At 38.8% G+C, this 21,876-nt stretch overlaps 1 protein-coding gene and 2 long non-coding RNA genes across 5 annotated transcripts in view; 1 reads left to right on the top strand and 2 right to left on the bottom strand.

Moving 5' to 3' along the window:
- LOC141378489 (uncharacterized) overlaps positions 1–21,876 on the bottom strand; it is a 182,725-nt gene that overhangs the window by 43,141 nt on the left and 117,708 nt on the right. The window lies entirely within an intron of this gene.
- LOC110438436 (adhesion G-protein coupled receptor G2-like) lies at positions 440–18,928 on the top strand. Of its 3 annotated transcripts, XM_073927972.1 has the most exons (17): positions 440–487; positions 587–669; positions 777–857; positions 948–1,028; positions 1,114–1,212; positions 8,862–8,978; positions 9,126–9,393; positions 9,471–9,636; positions 9,709–9,849; positions 9,993–10,106; positions 10,208–10,244; positions 11,836–11,936; positions 12,520–12,641; positions 12,731–12,996; positions 16,891–16,981; positions 17,080–17,366; positions 18,024–18,928. In XM_073927972.1, the coding sequence occupies exons 1-17, from the start codon at positions 468–470 to the stop codon at positions 18,176–18,178; spliced, it is 2,229 nt and encodes a 742-aa protein (XP_073784073.1). In that variant the 5' UTR covers positions 440–467; the 3' UTR covers positions 18,179–18,928. The 3 variants fall into 3 exon arrangements, with proteins under 3 accessions (XP_073784073.1, XP_073784075.1, XP_073784074.1); XM_073927974.1 differs by lacking the exons at positions 440–487; positions 587–669; positions 1,114–1,212 and adding an exon at positions 5,362–5,506 and having other exon boundaries at positions 948–1,036; positions 9,126–9,251; positions 9,299–9,393; XM_073927973.1 differs by lacking the exons at positions 440–487; positions 587–669; positions 777–857; positions 948–1,028; positions 1,114–1,212 and adding an exon at positions 4,057–4,227.
- On the bottom strand, positions 1,979–4,717 carry LOC141378486 (uncharacterized). The gene is made up of 6 exons (XR_012393143.1): positions 4,681–4,717; positions 4,250–4,355; positions 3,149–3,275; positions 2,880–2,965; positions 2,538–2,580; positions 1,979–2,440 (listed from the first exon to the last, which is right to left on the bottom strand). It is a non-coding gene; the product is annotated as an uncharacterized lncRNA (long non-coding RNA).

A 21,876-nucleotide genomic window follows, 5' to 3' on the forward strand; every position in this document is an offset into this window, starting at 1 on the left:
CAGTGTGAGTTACTATTGTTTGAGGACTGAATTTACTGATGTTTGATTCATTGAGTGTTATAATCCTTATGTGCGTGTCTGAGTAACACAAACACCATTGTATCTTATTTAAAAACAAATTCAGGATGTTACTGCTATAAACACGCATGTGGGTTCAGAAATTTGCATCATTATCTGATACAGCAGCTTACCAACATTCACAAAGATAGTTCATATTTTAAAATGAATGTACACAAAACCTTTAAGAAACGGCTGATCTCTTTATCAAGATGAAGTCTTGAGTTTATGTCTTCAAGTTTATGAATCCTGTTACTACTTGAAATAAATATATACTACATAATGACCCAGAGCTGAATGTAAATGAACACTGACATTCACAGTTAAAACCAAAATAAAGCTGATTTGCATGTTTTCCTGTGAACTTTCTGTCATTATATTCATAATCCTGAAGCTTCAGAGGTGAACGGATGAAAGTGTCTCTTCTCTGGTCAGTGGATTTTGATCTGGAGAATGTAATGAGAAACTGATGTAGGATTTGTGTTCAGAGCCTGTAGAAAACAACATTAAACACGTGTGTCTCTGTCAGGTCTGTGGGAATTATGTCTGGACAGAAGCTGAATGTGCTGCGACTGATCATGATGATCCTCTGCTGCCTCACTGGACAGATAAGTACGATTCATATAGAAACTAAAGTTTATTAATTTAAAAATGAATGCATGAAAATGTTGTTTTCATGTTATATGATTATTTTACAGTTAAATGTTATTTTTGCACAGCTTCTGGTAATGAATTGTCCTGTGATAAAATCAATCTGACCGCTGTCTGTTTCTGGGACAACAGTAGCTCAAAAAATCCAGGTAGATGTGACGTCTATTTCATTTCTAAAATGTTTTCAAAGCACTTGTGAAAAAAAAAAAAAAAAACCTGTCAAGTAATTTGTCTTCCAGCAATACAGCTGACATATCACCACAATTATTCTGAAAAGGTTTTCCACTTAACCACTGTCACACTAAACATCCTTTCTGGAGGTAAAACTGTACTTTTTTTTTATAAACAATCCTTGAGTTAAGTTTTTTTATTTAAACTAATCTTAAATGTTCTCTCTGGTTTCAGTACAATGTGAGCCAAGCAGTTTTAATTTTATAAGTGTGGAACAATTAAAACAGCAGTTATGTACAGTATTGCCAAGTGTGATATGCCAGTCATCAACAGGTTTGTGTCATTCTACACCAGACACAGTGTTCATGCTTTTGTTTTTCCCACTAGGACCCTCAGCAGACAGAAAAAAAATATTTAGAACGTTTTCATATATAAGTAAATAATTGTATCATCAAATATTTAACATGAGTTAGTAAGCAGAACATGTGTAGAAGTCCACTTTGACAATTTATTTAATTCAGGGCTGTAGCACCACAAACAGAGGAGTTATAATCCCAAAAACAGCACATTTCATAAAGTTGCCTATTTTCTTGTAAGAATCCAACATTGGGTTTGAGCTCTGAATTTACAGTTATGGCTGGCTCAGACTGAATGATCTCAGGAGTTTCAGGGTAATGCCCGTGCAGAAGTCTAATGCTCATTGCAAAGTAAAGAGCTGTTTCATTGCCAAACACAACAGAAGTTTGGTTTACGCTGCACAGCAAAAGCTGGGGACCCAAAACAACTCTATGGGTGTTAATTTCAACCCTTTGAAAGTGTCTCATGGGGTCCACTCAAAACAGAGTTAAGTCAACACTTTCAAAAGGGTTGGCACATTGACATCGAAGTAAGGGTTAATTTTAACTCAGGGCAGAGTTAAAATATGTAACTATATTTAACACCCCCTGGTGTAATATATTGTTATTTTATTCAACTCTCTTGAGTGTAAATATGGTAAAAAGGTCAAATAGACTGTAAATTACAAAATAAAAAACACTTTATTTGAAAACATTCAAAACTTCAACAATTCATTCAGTTTTTAAAATGCAACAATGTCAAATATGCTTTAAATGTTTTATTAGTACAGACAGTATCAACAAAATATGTATGACCAGTGCTCAAAAAGGCTGTTTCAGTCCTTTAGTCCAAACTTGATGTTTCATCAGAGCCATTTGAAAGTTCAATATAGCGTCACTCATAGTTTTCTTCTGAACTCATAGTTTTCTTCTGAAATTACATTTTAAACAACTTGGCGTGCAAATCTTTCACTTCTGGTGTTTCCTTGGTCCTCCATATCAAACACAGCAGTTTAAATGAAGGTACAAATGCTGTAAACTTGTGTGAAAACAAACTGGAGCTAGGAAATCTCATCAAGCATGTCCTGTGAATGAAGTGCTTCCCAGCCACAGGATGACCTTTTTATCCATGACGATGTAGTAGCTGCTGATCGCTCGTCTGGTGGTTCCTGATGCACGGATATAGGGTGATGCTCATCTAAGAACTCTTCAAGACTCCAGCATGACTAAGAAAAATGTTTGAAAACAAATTGCAATCAAATTCTATGATATATTTAAAAGAACATTTAAAGTAAATAAAACATTCAAGAAATCTAAACTCACCTTTTGAAAATCTTCATGATGATCCACAACTTGACTCTCCCAGCTGGATGAGGTGACAGGATATGGAAAAGTAGAAAAAACACATACATCACTGTTGGAATCTCCAAAAACAATTAGGTTAACCACTATGACTAGAAATGGAAAAACAGGCAGCTGTCTGTCCAGAATCCTGAATTTAACACAACACTTGGAGCAAAATTTAGAGGAGCTTAAAATCTTTTATATCATTTAGTGATGCTGACTTCCCCAAAATATTGGCCGCAGTGTAAAAAATATTCATAAACTTACAGTTTTCTGTAAGCGTGTGCGTGCATGTGTGTGTGTGTGTGCGTGTTTCTTTACCAGATTCAACTTGTTAGGCCCTTTCAGGTCCAGTATTGACGCCACCTTTCCTGGAGTCTAGCAGATGTTTCAGGTCCAAATATAATCTAAAATATTAGGATAAGCAGAAGAGGAAAAGTGCAAAGCACAAAGCAAAGAGCAAAACATTATTTAAGTAACAGTTCACCCACAATACAAAACTTATCACCTTCATGTCATTTGTTATTCTCTAATGCTCTAATACCCTCTCAGCTTATTGTGAAACAAATACAGAACTTTATCAAACATACCTTCATTATTATCACCACATATGACCTAGAAGGTGTGCTTGGTCATTTCACCAACTCTGGAAATACACCATCCGTCTCTAATCAGCCACCGTCACAGGGTCTTGTGTTATTGTATAGAGAACTGTGGCTGTTAAAAAACAACAAAAAATTAGTATCTAACACATATGCATAACCTTCAGATAAAAAAGAGAGATGAACATCACAAAGTATGCCTCACACTTTTTCAGATATCTTTTGATTCAGATGTTGATTATTGATAATAAATCTACAAATCAAACCTGTATCATCATTAGGCTGCTCAAATATGAATCAGTTGATTAATTTTACAGACAGGTGGCTGTTTACAACGCACTAAATTGTCTTTAATAAAACGGAAATGTTGTGTACAGTACATGCTAAGTTTAGCCTATAGTTTTAAGCACAATATCATGCGGGAGAAAAAGCTTGACTAAGATGTTCCTGACTACAGAAATAGCCTAACTAACGTCAGACATCCCGAGTTGGGAAAAGTCATTTTCGGGGGATACAGAGTTGATTTGCGGGAGGTAGCGGGAGAGATGAGTACCTGAAGAGCGGTGGGATGAGTTGCGCGCGACGTACCTGAAGAGCGGTGGGGGTGACTTGCGCGCGACGTACCTGAAGAGCTGGGAGGGATGCGGTGGAGAGGGGTGTGCAAAGTGTTTAATGACCGGGCGGGAGACGCGCGATTTCCAGGAGATTATCATTCATTTGCGGGCATCTACTTGGGCATCTGGGAGTCTCTGTGCATTTGCGGGATAACGTTAACGTTAAGTTAGTCCCGCAACTTCCGGGAGACTTCTGTAACGTTAAATGTCTGAGAAAGTGCAAACGCGGTCATTTAAAGACATTAATGTTAACATTCCGACTTTAATGGTTGTCAACACTTAATTTAATTCAAGCGTAACTGTTACGTTATCACACGAGTCTATGGACTAACGGTAACGTATATGGACGGCCACGAATGAACCAGTTTAAAAGGGCCGCGGTGTTTAAAATAACCAAATTAACGTACACGAATAACAAACAATCATATGTTTCAGTCAGGAAGCCTTTTACAAGTAAGCATGTTCATTTACTCACCAGATATGTTTTAGAAACTCTCCAGAGCTCATGGAAACCGTCCTGTGTTGCCGTTAGCATCCGGGCAGAGTAGGCTAGGCGCTCCGGGGATTCCCTCGCTAGTTTGCTTCGAATTAAAGGAGAAGTGTCGATTTTATTTTACAGATGGGTAACAACGCACAAAATGGCATTAAGCGTGACAGAAATGTGTTGAACATGTACATTTGATGTTTTATGCACTATGTATGCGTGAGTATATATGAAAACATTCTTGAAAAGAAGTCAATAGTAACGTTAATGCAGTTAAGCTAGATACACAAACGACCATGAATGAACCGCAGAAGTTTAAAATTGTCACTCCATTCTAAAGTTATTAACTTAACAATATGTTTACAACTGTATTTCCTTAAAGAAAGTCAGTAAAATACCAACATTTAGGTAGTTTGACTCACCAGTTGCTGTTCTAAACCTCAGATGGAAAATGGCGTCGGGAAAATTCTTCAGTGACTGGGGCTGCATGAATTCCCGGATGTTGGAAATAACACTACCAAGTGTTGAAAAGATAACTCCTTGATTTCGCACTGAATAAAATCAATTCTAACTCTTATTATATTCATTTATCAAAATCTAACTCTTTAACGTCAACACTTAACTCTGAAATGCTTCAACACCGAGAATTTAACTCTGATGAATTTGCTGTGTGCAGGTATATATCACCTCACATTCTGCTATTTTGTTTTGTGCCTTCTAAAGAAAGAAACATGCATGATATGACATTTAAAATATTATCAGGGGAAAAGGTTTACTTATGCCTCCTCAAAATCAAACAGAAATATTCTGAACATCTGTGGTTAAACGGGTTGTAAGGGGTGTAAATTAAATCTGAAATTATGGGGATGGATGCAAACAAAATTCCCCCACAGTAAAAACACATGAGCTATAGGGGAATTGATTAACTAAGTTGGCCGTAGTGAACTATGAGTGTGTGTGTGTGTGTGTGTGTGTGTGTGTGTGTGTGTGTGTGTGTGTGTGTGTGTGTGTGTGTGTGTGTGTGTGTGTGTGTGTGTTTAATCTCTTATTAATGTTTTAATTACATTGGTCCTTTATTCCTGTCCATACTTTTCTTAATTCAGTGTCTTTTCTTGAAATTATATAATGTTTGATTTTATAATAACATTGAATTGTGTTTCATGGTTTATTAAGATTGTTTGGAAATTCCTCCTGATAAAGTTAAAGACAAATGTAAAAATGCTCAATTTAGCCCTGACATCTGCAACAGTAAGTCTCTCTTTTTACATTTCTTTTTTTCAGTAGTAGTTTCTAGTTCACATAAAATGTAAATCTGCATCTAAATAATTATATTACAACCGTATCTAGAATCCGATTTATTATAGCTATTAGTGCAGGGCTCGAAATTGCAACCATTTTGGTTGCATATGTGTCCGAAATTTTATCTGTGCGACCTCAAAATATATTTGGGAGCATTTCTGCAAGTGCTCAAAATTGTTGTGTGCGACCAGTTTTTACTGCAAAATGTTCAGCACATGCGCGGATTCAGGAGACATTCACGCGGAATGCATCTCTAAGCTCTTTTTCTGCACTTGAAACGTGAAACGCAGCGTTAAGGAATGGTTTAAAACAGTTGTCATGTCAACTAGCTGCAGTAAACAAATCCAAGTCCGTAATGCTTGCCCCGCCTTCACGCTCTTCTTATTGGCCCACCACTGCTCTAACACTGAACGCGAATGATTGGTTAATATCAGCTGTCAATCACTCAGTCAGTGCGTTCTGGCTTCGGATGACAGAGAGCTAACGTTACTACTGCGAAAAACTGTAAAGCGCTGAAGAAAAGAATGAAGTTAACACTGACAGATTTTGTTTTGGAAACCATGACATCTAAAGTTACAAATAATGACACATCTTACTAGTGATCATGTGCTGAATGTTAATCCACCATCTACACTTTTCCAAGCGTAGAAGACTTCCATTGGCTTCAAGTCCGCTATGAAAAGTCTGTGGGATGGAGTTTTCAGGTAACTGTTTGCCACATCTAGCACGAGAGCTTCTGTTTAATCCTCCATATAATCGCCAGATGCTGTTTGCTGTGCAAGTGGCAGCTATATGTCAAATTACACCACGTGCACCATCGCAAACAGGCTTGCACCGAGTAAACTTAGATCGCTACTCCTAAAAAGACCGGTATGGCTATTAACATGACGTATGCATATAATAAGGCAGGGGTTTTCAAACTGGGGGCCGCGGCCCACTGGGGGGCTGCCAGATGGCGCTAGGGGGGCCGCAAAGAAATTTTAGATAAGGGGTAATCAATGGGCCCACATGAATGAATTTTGTGTCCCGCATCATTCTGAAGGTTAATATATTTTTTATTATAATTTGAGCTCAAAAGTACTGCAAAAATGAAGCTTTATGCTTATGTCATTTAAATGCAGTTGACTCGTGAAACAGGTAAAGAAGCGCAGCGGCCCGCCTTGGGACTTTTATTGAATAAGCACAGGGACTTTTATTGATTAAGCGCTTCTGGCCGGCCGCTTCCTGTAATTTTTGGCGCTTGTCTGCTGCACCTGACGGCGTTAACCTTTCACTTACGCTTACCTCTTTTACACCAAACAACTAAATGAATGCTCAGGTCTATTTACTGACAATATTTCAGTTAAAATACATGATCAATAAGAACATTATCGGAGGCTGGAAGCAGTTCCCTGTTTATGGCTTGCGTTGCTAAGTAACCGATCAGCTGGGTGCTGCGGAGTACGCGCCTCTCTGCGCAGGCTTTACTCATAGGGAACAAATAGCATTTAAAGACACGGCAAAACATTGCATCTCGTCCACAGCACAACAGGCTTTACCATTTGCATTGTACAAATATCAGACGGTCCTCTTTGCAGCATGGCAAACAAACATATTAAAATTGTAAAGCAAAAAGTGCTGCAATAACAATGAATGGAGCTGTCATCACATCAGCGAGTGCTCAGTTTCACTCCTGTTACACTAATGACAGCTGGATGAGCTCTGCAGTGCACCTCTTACTCACATTGGTTCATAACTGGATGATTAAAAAAAACTCAATTGTATACACCCTGAGTAAAACCACTATAGCCTATAAAAATAATAATGTATCTGTTTGTGTTATGTTATAGGGCTAATAATTATTAAATATTAAAATGTATTAGTGCTCTGTATTTAATGGAGCTCAACATATCTGATCAAATTTTAATACTCCTAACATAAATGCATTTTTTTTCAAGATGTTCCACTTTTTCCCATATTTATTTGTGTAACTAATTTAAATGTAATGTTCAGTATTATTATTAATAGAACAAACTGGTATGAACATTTTAAAGTCAGCAAAGCTTCTAAAATTATGCAAAGTAAAACTTGTGGCTCTTTGAACTTGAATACCCAATTCTAGATTGCATTTAGGAAATTATTTTTTATCAGTGTAAGTCAGGATTGTCGACTTGAGTAGATTATGATGTGCACAAAAAAAAAGGAATAAAAATAAACAAAACACACTGAACCACTACAGCCTCCATTGTTACAACAGTACAGTTAACTGTTAACAGGCTGATGAATGACAAACCTCTTTAAAACTTTAAAGCTTTAAATCTTTGGATGCATTTAGACTCTCAGCTGTAAGGGTAAATACAGAAGAGTCTATGCATAGGCAGAAAAAAAGCATAAAAATGGCATAAAAAACTGTAAACGTGATGATTCAAAAACAAAATATGGCTTGATGAAATCCAGTGAGAGCAGACCACAATGATCACTGCGCATGAAGATTTGATCAATAGATTGAAGCACTGTAACCATGTCAACTCAACTAACATCTTACAAAAATTAATCCAGATAGTGAATAATATAAATTTATTGAATAATATATAATAATATAAATGTATTGAATAATACAATTTTAAAAAAAATTAAGTACAGTTGTTAATTTGAGGGGGTGGCGTCATTTTTATTTTTGGGGGGTCCCCGAAAGAATTCGCCCTACACAAAGGGGCCCTCAGCTGAAAAAGTTTGAAAACCCCTGTAATAAGGTACAGTATGTGTCAAAAGCATCAGTGCAATATCAGACAGCACCTGTGAGAACAGCACAGTTATACCATTAACAGATTCATTCAAGCAGTGTGTGCAGGGCCGGTGAGCGCTCCGTGCTTTGGTCACTCAAGTTATGTTCAAAAATGTATTTTCTTGTGATAACAGGATTTCGTTGAGACATATTTTCCTCATGCTTGCATATATATATAATTTTTATTTATTTATTTTATTTTTTTGCTTGTTAGTTTGATTACTGTTGATTTCAAATACAATAAATATGTTTGTATAAAACTTGTAGTAACGGTGCTCATAATTGGTGGGTGCGACTAAATTTTGGCTGATGCGCCTAACTTTTTAAAGCAAAAAAGTTAATTTCGAGCCCTGTAGTGCATGTCATTGATATATGTAATAAACATGCATCTATAAACATTATAATGTACAAACTAAGATTATTCTAAATTTTATCTAAATAAGAAACACCTGATACATTACTGTAGATCTCCTTCAGTGTTCAAAGTGTATTGAATTGTTGCACAGTTGAATTAAACCCATGCTTCATTTCTGTGTGTAGAAACGAATGTAAATGGAACATACGTTCTGTATTTAAATAACCAAACTTCGAAGACCTGGACCTGTGTCAACTGCAGCATGAGCAGTGTTTATTATGAGGAAACACAATCTAACACTGGTAATCCACATTATAAGGCTTAAACTATGATTTTTGTATATATATTTATAAATGAGAAACCACTGACATGTGACAACACTTTTAATTGTTCAAAATGTATTAATTATTGCACAACTGAATTAAACTCATGCTTTATTTTCTGTGTAGAAACGAGTAGTACAAGTACAAGTAGCCCATACACTCAGCGCTCAAATAACCAAACTTTGAAGACGACCTCTGCCAAATTCAGCATGAGCAGTGGTACAACTGAGGAAACACAATCACAGGAAACAAGCACACTACCACAATCACAGAAGACAAGCACACTACCACAATCACAGAAGACAAGCACACTACCACAATCACAGACAACAAGCACACTACCAATAAGTGATCTGGAAGATGAGAATGGATTTGTTCCTTCATCAAAAGCAGCGTAAGTGTGAGGTTAGAACTGAATTTTAAAACAAAAACTCAAACACAGATAACTTAATGATTCAATTAATTCTACAGAGAAGCCTTGGACATTTTAGAGTCTAATCTGGTGAATATTATGAAAAAAAATAATGAAAGCAATGTGATGATTAACAAGGGAAACATTACTGGTCTACTCCACATCCAAGACACAAACACAGAGACGAAAGACATCACCATATGCTACAGTTCAAACAACACCATGGTAAAGCTACTGTAAAGTTTGAGGTATGTTGTACAGGTTGTGCTATCAATCATTCCTGCCTCTCCTTTTCAGGTTGTTATGAGTCAAAATGACATGAACACAGGCTGTTTGTGGACTGCAATGTTTCCCAGTGAAGCCTTTAATAAATCCCGACTGGAAAACAATGGAAGTGCATTTGTTGGAGTTCTGCGGTTCACTAACATGGGGAATAAAGTAACATGCTCTGTGTTTCTCTCTTACATTTCATCTCTTGTTTAATGGATCATTCGTGATTCTTCTAAATGAATTTCTTTAAATAAATGTTCTTTAATTCCTCTATAAATGATTACTCTATTCTGGTCTGGTTTCTCATTCAGAATCAAACTAAAAATTACACGATTCTGAACAATGAGGTTTATGGAATAACAATGGGAGCCAAAATCTCCAACCTCACCAACAACATTGAAATAACCTTTACTAATAAGGATCTGGTAATGAACCTTTTGCTGCAGAACACTCTCTTTTTCAAGATATATATATATATATATAACCAGACACTGAAGCTAAATGACACTTAAACATGTTCTTACAGGTTGGTGGTCCGTCCTGCACTTCTTGGAATGGAAAAGGTACATTTATTTATGGCTCTATTGATATGTTTTTATAGACTCTTTTCACATTTCTTGGTTAGACAGCAGCAGAAGGTAAACTCAGAGCGCTGTACTGTAAGTTGGAGAGAACAACACATACTTTTTTTGCTTTCCAATTAGCTCAAATATCCAAAAATAAACTTCACAATAGTGTTTTCACATCTTTCAAAAATAGTGTGACTGATAAAGGCAGATAGAAAAGGGGATAACGTCAAATTTACTGTCCTGCGCCCATAGACGCTGCATTACAAACACCTCGCATAATCTTGCCTGTTTTAATTGGATAGAAAGATGATTTAATACAAATCAGGGGTGTCGCTAGACCCCAATAAATCATCAGTGCTCATGCCCAAGTAGAGCTTTATGTCTAGCAACACCCCTGATACGAAGTATAACTTAATAAATCTACATTTATATCTATAAATATGTATAAACATTATATATATATATATATATATATATATATTAATTTTCTTGTCGGCTTAGTCCGTTTATTAATCCGGGGTCGCCACAGCGGAATGAACCGCCAAATTATCCAGCAAGTTTTTACGCAGTGGATGCCCTTCCAGCTGCAACCCATCTCTGGGAAACATCTACACACACACATTCACACACACACACACACACACACACACACACACACACACACACACACACACACTACGGACAATTTAGCCTACCCAATTCACCTGTACCGCATGTCATTGGACTGTGGGGGAAACCGGAGCACCCGGAGGAAACCCACGCGAAGGCAGGCAGAACATGCAAACTCCACACAGAAACGCCAACTGAGCCGAGGTTCGAACCAGCGACCTTCTTATATATATTAAAGTAATATCAGCACCCGTACAGCCTCTTTATCTTTGTGTATTACTCCGCCCACATACAGCAAGCAACAGGCAGAGACACTACAGTTTGCCAAATATTACTGCTGTTAGATAACAAAATGTACTTTTGAGGTATTTTTAGTGGATACTGTAGTTGTTTAGATTGCAACTATGCAGTTTATTTATAAGAATCATGCCTCTTTTAAAATATTTACAATTTCTGAGAGAGCTCGCCGGCGGCCCGGCGACCAAAGAGGGTTGACGTTTCCATCCACAAGATGGCGACAGAACTGCATGATAAGCCCTTACGCTTAGAAGCTTATAACAGTCTGATTTCTAACTACAGCAGATCAGATCACTATTAAACTGGTAAGCACACCTGCCAGCACTCCTGTTTTTCCTGGGTGTATCCCGTATTTCAGACCAGTCTCCCACAGCCATCCCGTTTTTAATATCTTCCCAAAACCTCCCATAAATTTACCCACCCCCCTCTTTGGTACAGTCTGCAAACACCCCCGGGTTGCCAACTTTGATACAGTACTTGATCGCAGGGGCCTCCCAAAACCAACAGCTGCATCCTATCCCAGTTCTCAACAGTGTTACTCACTATTCAGAGACCTCACCCCCGAATATATATATATAATTTGTTTTTTATAACTTAAACTTAAGATACAGATGACTTTTGAAACACATCATCACATGTACAGTATTCAGCAATGTCTGTGGCTCTCTCTTCTTTGAAGGAAATCTTGAGTGGACAACGTTTGGTTGTGAGACAAAACAAATCAACAGTAACAGCATAAAGTGTTCGTGTTCACATCTGACGTTCTTCGCAGTGCTGATGGTGAGAGAAGATTAAACTTTCTTACACTGCAGGGCTGTTAAATACTCAATTCTGATTAATTGATGAGCTTTCTAATGTGTGGCGTTATTTTCACAAGAAGAACAGCAAAAGTAGTTCCAGCAGGTTTTGAGCACACTATAGCTCAATATCACTACACTGAATGATTTGAGTTATTTCACAGCTACAACAGTCAATTCAAAACACAACAGAAGGCTTTGGATAAGATGTGGAAGACACTAGTGCTGTACACAGCAAAAACAGAAAACTCAAATACAGCATCTAAACTGTGGATTTAGCAGCTTTGGAGACCAGGAGAAGTAGAATAATGCAATCCGAGCTGGTGAATTTTTCAAAAATAATGCACACCAATGATAAACTGGTTGCTAGACTCCATATCACCAACTCAGACATACATTATTTTGTAGTAATTGACCAGTTGTCAAATTTTCTTTACATCATGTTATTATATACGAACTTAAAAAGATGACAAAAAATGTATTTCTTGCTAAAAGGAAACAACTGATTTTAAAATGATCTTTCAGCTGATCTGATTCGTATTTATGCTTTTCCTCTGATTTCTCAGTCTGTGCCAGATGCAAACGCTGTAGCGCCGTATCTGGAGTCACTGACCCTCATCTCTGCTATCGGCTGTGGGATCTCTGTGTTTTTTCTGGCCATCGCTCTGTTCATGCATTTCCTGCTGCGGTAGAGTCTACTAAAGCACAACATAAATATTAAACTAATTATTGTGACAGATAAAGTTACTAACACAGGTTGTTTTTCTCTTTCAACAGGAAAGCCAAATCCAATCAGGCCACAAAGATCCTGATCAACATGTTCGGTGCTCTGTTTCTCCTGAATGTGTCTTTTCTGTCGAACGAGAGCGTGGCAAACTCAGGAGACAAGAATGCTTGTGTCTTCATAGCTCTGCTGATGCATTACTCCATGCTGACCACATTCACCTGGTTCTTCATTCAAGCTCTTCATATGTACTTATGGCTCATCCGACAGAACGTCACCATCACAAACTACATGAGGAAGATCACCGTGTTGGGCTGGGGTGAGTGATGGAGCAAATGCCTGATGTAAAACAACTGTTCTGTCATATCCTGAGATATGATGATATCCAAATGATGCCACTATTTCCCCCCAGTGTTTCTCTTTGGGTTAATTTGTGTTCATATTGTTCAGCTGTGTCTCTTCCATGCAACAACTCTCAGACAGTCTGTGTCAAGATCCTGTCCCAACCCCAGTGGAGCCTTCAACCCCCTGCATCTGGTATCCATACCCCTCCACCTCAGCTTGAGCCATGTCATTGGGATCTGAGAAACATCTACTCCAAGCTCTAGTTGAGTCTGGAGCAGTGGGGAACTTTATAGACATGGCATGAGCTACTCAAGATTCCTGCCAACCTATTAGATTAACCACATAACCCTCCATCTCAGCTTGAGCCATGTCTCCATCTCAGCCACTTTCTCTTCAGGTCAGGCTTAAATCACCTATGTGTGTCTTACCTGACAAAGCACTTAGAACGTTGGTGCAGCCTGCTGCCCCTTTAGTCCTTTTAAATATCTTTAAGAAATAATTACGGCATGTATTCAACCATCCCTTCTCAGGAAGTGAGGTTTCCCAGCAACTACTTGCCTTATGTCAAGGAGATAGGAGTGCAGCGGACTATGCCATGCAGTTTTGGACAATTGCTGCAAGTGCAGGCTTGAATGATGAAACACTCATTGTATCCAGAATGGTCTTTCTGCAGCTCTCAAGGATGAGTTGGCTACTCGAGATCCAGTTAACACTCTCAATTGACCCTGATTGTGCTTTTCCAGGACAACCATCTTAAAGAGAGAAGACTTACCATCCAGTATGTTCCTTTACATTTTCCTAACCTCCATTCTTCTCCAAGTGCCACTGAGTCACCTAATTCTTCAGAACCAGATTCCACAGACCCTGTTCAGCTGGGCCATGCCCAACTCTCTCTTCGCGAACATACCCATCATATGAGGATCATCTCCGCCTCTATAGTGAAAGAGCTGGTTGGTTTCACTCAGATTGTACCGAACTGAAAGAAAAACTCTCCATCCCAGGCAGTAGGGAGAGAGCTGTCTTGGGAGTGATTTAACTTGTGTATCTTAATAACTCCAGTCTGTCTTACCCATTACCTTGACATTGGGATATGAGGAACATCTACTCCAAGCTCTTGTTGATTCTGGAGCAGCAGGAAACTTTATAGACATGGCATTAGCTGCTTGCATCAATATTTCTGCCAACCTGTTAGATGACCCACTTTAGGTGACACTGCTGAACGGGAGACTAATAGCTCCTGGAGCGGTTATCCATCTTACTGTTCCCTTGCATGTCTTTGCATTATTTGTACCTTGTGGTAATGTTTTGCTCTGCATTATTATTTATGACTCTGTTGTACTTCCTAAATGAAGTCCTTTTAAAACTTAGACCTTGTGCCTTGGCAGTGTGGGTTCATCAGCTCATCATGTGGGTTAATGGTAGAACATTGAACTATTTCACCAGAGACCTGTGTTTGCACTCCAGGCTCATCACAGAAAAACCAACTCAACATAAACCCAGCTGCGGCCACTGCCCAAAAGAAGGTTACTATTGTTGCTCAACACAAATCTACAGTGAAGTGCCATCAGGCAGCTCTGATTCGGCAAGAATCACTTATGGAGAAGCGCTCTCACTTACTTCCAGGCCTCATTATATCCATGCAACAACTTTCTGACAGTCTGTGTCAAGGTCCTGTCCCAACCCCAGTTGAGTCTTCAACCCCTGCACCTGTTATCCATGCCCCTCCACATCAGCTTGAGCCATGTCTCTCTTCTCCGTAATGTTCCTCGGGGGACCGAAGACCTGCTACTTTCTCTTCAAGTCAGGTTAAAATCACCTATGTACTCACTCTCTTACCTGACAAAGCACTTGGAAAGCTGGTGCTTTAATTCAGCTTTAACAAAAGAATTACAGAATGCATTCAACCATCCCTTCTCAGGAAGTGAGGTTTTCAAGCAACTACTCACCTTATGTCAAGAAGATAAGAGTGCAGCGAACTATGTCTTGTAATTTTTAGCAATTGCCGCAGGAGAAGGCTGGAATGATGAAACACTTATTATTTCCAGAATGGTCTGTCTGGGGCTCTCAAGGATGAGTTGACTACCCAAAATCCAGTTAACACTCTCGATTGACCCTGATTGAGCTATCCTCCAGGACAACCATCTTAGAGAGAGAAGACTTACCGCCGAGTATGTTCCCTTACATTTTCCTAACCACCATTCTACTCTATGTGCCACTGAGTCACCTAAGTTTTTAGAACTAGATTCCACAGACCCTATTCAGCTGGGCCATGCCCACATCTCTCTTTGGGAACATATCCATCATATGAGGAGTCATCTTCGCCTTTATAGTCAAGGGGCTGGTTGGTTTCACTCAGATTGTACCGAATTGAAGGAAAACCTTCCCATCCCAGGCAGTAGGGAGAGAGCTGTCTTGGGAGTGATTTAACTTGTGTCTCTTAACAACTCCAGTCTGTCTTACCCATTACCTTGACATTGGGATCTGAGGAACATCTACTCTAAGCTCTTGTTGATTCTGGAGCAGCAGGGAACTTTTTAGACAAGCCATTAGCTGCTTGCATCAATATTTATGCCAACCTGTTAGATGACCCACTGCAGGTGACACTGGCCCCTGGAGCTGTTCCCCATCTTACTGCTCCTTTGCATTTCTCAGTCTGGCTAACTGGTTATATGTTCCAAAGGCAGTTTGTCCTCAAGTTCTTCAATGGGCACATTCCTCCTGGCTTTCTTGACATCCTGGTATTTCCCACACCCTGGAATTTCTACAAAGACACCGGTGGCCCACAGCTAAGGAGGATGTTATATCCTTGGTTAATGTCAAAACCTCTGACCCAGAGTTTAATGGACAGGCGGAAAAAGTTCATCTCACTTGGTTAATAAGAGTCTTGCTATCTGTATAGTGGCTTACAACCCTTTATCTTGGTCCTTCTACCATCTCTGGGTGAATAGCTCACAACACTCGTTGCTCGTCCTCAACTGGCTTTTTACCCTTTGAGTGCCATTTCAGATTCTTCTCCGCGCTTCCATGAGAAAGGGATTCAAGTGGCTGTTCCCTTAGTACAGCAGCATATTAATCACTTCCTTCTGATCCAGAATATAGTCTACAGTAACTCATTTAAACCTATACCCAGTATCATGGACAGGCCAATCGTAGAGGTATATCTGCACCCTCTCTTCAGGTTGGTCTACAGGTTTCTTTACTCGGAACCTTCCCCTATGGATAGAATCCCACGAGCTCAACCAGTGCTGCAAATTCCCTAGGTCACTTAAAATAATCCCACCTTTCATGTATCCCGATTTAAGCATGTTCTTCTGTTGTTCCGTGCAACAGTCTTGGCAGTATTTTGTGGACTGGGAGGGCCATGGTTCAAGGAGCACTCCTGGATTAATGCTTAAAGGAGGATCCTGTCAGATTCTGAGCTATTGTTTGTGTTTTTCTTTGTCTCCTTATGATGTCGCCCAATGTTCCCAATGTTTTTGTTTTGGGTTAATTTGTGATAATTTTGTTCTCGTTAGTCTACCCTATTTATTCTAGATTCCTGTCTTCACTTGTCACTTTGTTTTTGAGTTTGACCTGCTCTTGTCCTTGCCACTTTTTGTTGTTTTGGTTTGTTTGCATTTTGACTTAAAAGAGGTTTTTGCTCTATGGAGAACGTCTTGTTTGTTATCTGGTCAGTTCTGTAGACTTTCTATTTTTGCCTTGTGGTAATTTTTTGCCTTGTTATTTTTTTGACTTTGTTGGACTTTCTAAATAACACCTGTTTTGAAGTTAGACCTTGTGCCTTGCCAGATAATAGTGGTAATGCACCTCAGGGTGTGCGTGTTTTGTATTATTTTTGTTTTTTATTGATAATATCCTTGTTTTGCAGGGTTTTCAGCTCCAGCTGTTATTGCAGTAGTTTCTGTAGGAGGATACAACAAAACGATCCTAACCGCATCATCAGGAAAAGTTGCACAAATGTATGCTTAGTTATTAAGTCACAAATTCATGAATGATCAATGTTTAAAATATCTTCTGAGTGTCCTTTAAATTGAATTTCATGCTCTTGTAATTGCAGGTGCTGGATTACAAATCCTTTAATTCACTACATACTGAACATGGGATACTACATCTTCGTTTTCATCTTCACAATAGGAATCTTCATCATCACTATCCTCACTAGGATTATCCAGAGTAGACACATAAGAGCGACTGAGGGCAAGAGACAGACGTTCAGAAAGCAGCTGATGATGGTGTTGAGTTTGTTTCTTCTGTTTGGGCTGACGTGGGCTGTTGCCTTCTTCAGTTATGGACCGATGCTCATTCCCTCATATTACATCTTCTGTGCACTCAACTCCCTTCAAGGTGAAAAACTTTAGCTAAGTTTTTAAATTAATTAATGCATGCTTGTTATTGTTTATAAAATATTTGGTAACACTTTAGTACCAATACTCACTATTAACTAGTGCCTTATCATCTGTCTATTATCAATATTTCGGGCGTTTATTAGTACTTATAAAGCACATATTCTTATTTTATTCTTAATCCTACATATTACCAAAACTCAAATACTCCCTTATATGAATAGTTCACCCTTTACTTGTTTAAAACCAATTTAATTTGTTTACTTATTTATTTTGGTTTGGAACAAGTAAAGGGTGAGAAATAGAGTTTCTATTTTTGGGTGAACTATATTAATATCACCATTAATACATAATAATAAGCACAAAATTAAGAGTTTACTGAGACAAAAAGTCTTGGTTAAAAGTGAGAAATGAACTTTAAAATAAAGTGTGAGCCAATATTATATTTATTCATTTAATAATAAATTTATTGTCATTGATTATAATTTGTGAGATAAAATCAAATGCATCAAACTTTAGTTGGGTATCCTAATATGTTTTTTGAACACATTCTCAGCAAATTACATGAAATAAATCATAAAATATTTATTTATATTTATTTAGTATTTTTATATTTGTTTTTTTATTTTATTAACTGAAATAATCTCTTTTTTTTCAGGGTTTTTCCTCTTCTTGTATTACTTTCACATTCACAAGGATGTTGCTGGTCATTTTTCAGACGACCCGAAAAGCTCCGGCTCCGTCACAACTATTGTTCCACCAAACAACACCAATAGTAATGCTGAGGAACATGTTTATGATCTGGCTCGCTAGAACAGAAAATACACCGTCTCTCATTTATCAGTAATCAGTGCCAGAATACAGTTCTGTGTATTTGTGTTTATAAATCATTTCATACTCATTATTAGATATTCAAACAAAGGTCATTTGATATAATCATTTTATATTATTTTATAAGGTGTATATATTCTGATGTATGTGGGTTCAGGGCTACTTTAACAGTAGTTTTAGTATGAAATGTATAGGCTGTGTTTGACTGATATATTCAGGTCATTTGTTGAACTGCAGGTAAATTTTGCATCTCTAAGATTAACCTGTTACTTTTGGGTGCACAAAATGATTTTGTATTTTCCTTTTGAATAATTATATCTAGCTTACCTCACTGGCAGATTATTTTTCTTGTTTTAAGGAAAAATAAAAATCGCCTAATTTTGCCTAATTATTTCCTGAAACAAGACATGAAAATGCAAGAAAATGCTTCTTGATTTAAGAATTAGTAGATATTTGGACTAGAAACAAAAGCTCCAAGTAAGAAAGGTATTTTTTGTGTATATTTTAGCATAGATGATTCCTCTGAGCACTGCATGTTTGTCATAATGTGTTGTACCAGCAGATAGCGCTGTGAGGCTTCAGATTGTGTAGTTTTCCTCATGAATGAGTCTGAGTTTAACATGTGAATGAAATTGCAGAGTTTTGTGACTCACAGAGCTGCAATTTCAACCTGTTACTGACTCAGTTCTACATATTTCTGATTCACAGCGACTAATAAACCTCCTCAATCCTGCTGAATGAGCTGTTCATTTCACCTGTGCGTTTCAGATTTATTGCCTTAATGCTGTGGATGTTTGTTTGTATTTTATGATTGCTGGGAAATGCAAATAAACATTGGTTTTATGACACTTCCAGTCAGATAGACAATGCTTACACTTTTGATAAAACTGAATCACAGTTTCCACAAAAATATCAAGTAGCAGAAGAGCTTTTAATTCATAATCAGTAGAAATGCACTTTGACTTCTATTTCATTGCAGAAAACTCATTCATTCATTCATTCATTCATTCATTCATTCATTCATTCATTCATTCATTTATTTTCTTTTCGGCTTAGTCCCTTTATTGATCTGAGGTCACCACAGCAGAATGAACCACCAACTTATCCAGCATATGTTTTATGCAGCAGATGCCCTTCAAGCCGCAACCCATCTCTGGGAAACATCCACACACACACACACACACACACACACACATACACACTCTACGGTCAATTTTAGCCTACCCATTTCACCTGTACCGCATGTCTTTGGACTGTGGGGGAAACCAGAGCACCGGGGGAAACCCGCGCCAACACGGAGAACATGCAAACTCCACACAGAAACACCAACTGACCTAGCTGAGGCTCGAACTAGCAACCTTCTTGCTGTGAGGTGACAGCACTACCTACTGCGCCACTGCGTCACCCTTGCAGACAATATAAACACAAAATATTTCATGTTGGTCGTGTTCAACTGGTCATAAGATGGGCCGAGAATCGCCAGTTTGCCAACAAATATGTGTGAAAATTATTGAAATGTTGAAAAACAATGTTCCTCAAAGAAAGAGAAAAAGACATTTAAATATTTCACTATCAACAGTGCAGAACATCATTATTCAATTCAAGAAATCTGGAGAAGTTTCAGTGCGTAAAGGACAAGGGCGCAAGCCTAAACTGAGCAACGAGTAATCTCCCATCCCTCAGGGGGCGCTGCATCAAGAACCTCATTCATCTATAAGGCATATCACCACATGGGCTCAGGACTACTGCAAACCTTTGTCAAGTACCGCAATATGAGTTACATCTACAAATGTCAGTAAAAAATGTACCGTGCCAAAAGGAAGCCCTATGTTTACAGTGTACAGAAGTGACGTCGACTTCTCTGCGCTCAAAGGCATCTGGAATGGACCACCACAGTCACACAGAGACTCTTTATTTTAAGAAAATTCAATAGTTTTAATGTTAGTAAGTTACTGAGGAAGGTAAGGAAAGTATTATCCCCTATAATATTTCTAGCTGGTACGGAAATCTTGGAGGTGTAGACATGCAAAAGTATAAACTTGCAAAGATCGTTAATATGGCTAATATGGCTATAAGATCATAATGAACTCCCAGAAGCAGCTTGAGGAGCTGTACACAAACCAGACCAGACGGAAAGCCTTACAGATAGTTCAGGACTCAAATCATCCTCTTTATCATGAATTTGAAAAGCTTCCTTCTGGTAGACGATACAGAGTACCCACAGCAAAAACAGATATGTTTAAGAAATCTATTATACTGTCTGCTATTACCATGCTGAATAAATGACCATGAAGTTGTCTGTATGTCTCGGGTTGTGTGTTTGTAATCTGTGGTGTAGTAAGTTTTGTGATTGTGTTTTTGTATTTATGATGTTTGGATCATTCATTTCATTCAAAAAGGAAAATAAAGTTTTCTAATTCTAATTCTAAATGTGTACTGTGGTCAGATGAATTGGTATTTCAGGATTTTTTTGGGAGAAATGAACGCTGTGTGCTCTGGACCAAAAAAGAAAAGGATCATCGAGACTGTTGCCAGCAAAAAACCAGGGTCTGGGGTTGTGTCGGTGCCCTTGGCAAAGTACAGAGAGATTCTGGAGCACAAGATGCTGCCTTCTTTTCCAGGCATGCCCATGCAAAGTTCAACAAGACAATACAAAACCACATTCTGCACACATTACAGAATCACACTGTAAAGGAAGAGGAAACGGGCACTGGACTGGCCTGCCTGCAGTCCTGACCTGTCTCCAATAGAGAATGTGTGGTATAAAATGCGACAACAAAACCCCTGTATTGTTGGCCACCTTAAGACTTGTTAGCAGGAAGAATGGGACAAGATTACTCCAGAAACACTTCATCACTTCAAATCTTTTGAAAGTATTGTTACTTCAAAGTATTGTGAAAAGGAACGGCAACATTACAGTGGTAAATGTGTTGCAAAATATTTAAAATAATAAATACGTGTTTAATAAACATCATGAGGAACATATTAAATAATGTTTGTTGTATTATCGCCAATGAAATGCAAGTCAAACTCAATTTAGAAATTACCTTTTTTTCTTTTTTTGTTTGCATTTTTCACACTGTCACAGCTTTTTCTGCCTCGGGGGTTGTACATATGATGAATTCAACCCGGGCTCATTGTGGAAACGTAGCCCCGCGGACGTTTCTGCGGACCGCGATTTACGTCCCGGGAGGTACGTATTCGAGCGTTTTTTTGTTTTCATGGATGCGCTAGAGGCCGCTGTGCGTGCTTTTCCGCGTCTCGGGCACCTCTCGGAAGCGCGCGACGTTCGCGCCCGCGCCGTTCTCGCGCGAAAAGCCGCCGGATTGGGAAAAAAAAAGCAAAAACCCTCGTCTTCGATTTCGACCGCGTTTTCGGATCCCGCCGCGTTCTCGCCCTTATTTTTCGGATTCCGTTTTTCGTCTTACCTGATTTCCGGAACCTGCTGTTCCCCGGACTCGATCCCGGTCGTCGTCCACCGCGGCCGGCTCCGGCTCCTCCTCCGGGGCCTCCGTTCCGCCGACGCAACGCTGTGAGCTAAGCGGACAAACTGATTGCGTTGGGAAAGCCCTCCACTCGGAGGCGAGCCGTCGGCTGGCGAGCGCGAAGAGGAGGGGCGGAGCGGCGCCACACTGCCCTGCAGCGTTCGCTTGAAAAAAAACCAAACGCGGCCTTTACAT

Source organism: Danio rerio, chromosome 17 (genome assembly GCF_049306965.1).
Source record: "Danio rerio strain Tuebingen ecotype United States chromosome 17, GRCz12tu, whole genome shotgun sequence".
NCBI lineage: Eukaryota > Metazoa > Chordata > Actinopteri > Cypriniformes > Danionidae > Danio > Danio rerio.

Coding starts and splice junctions, on each gene's coding strand:
- LOC110438436 (XM_073927972.1), top strand. CDS start 468: ATGAAAGTGTCTCTTCTCTG. Junction 8,979..9,125: donor GGAAACACAATCTAACACTG/GTAATCCACATT, acceptor TTTTCTGTGTAG/AAACGAGTAGTACAAGTACA. Junction 12,642..12,730: donor TTCATGCATTTCCTGCTGCG/GTAGAGTCTACT, acceptor CTCTTTCAACAG/GAAAGCCAAATCCAATCAGG.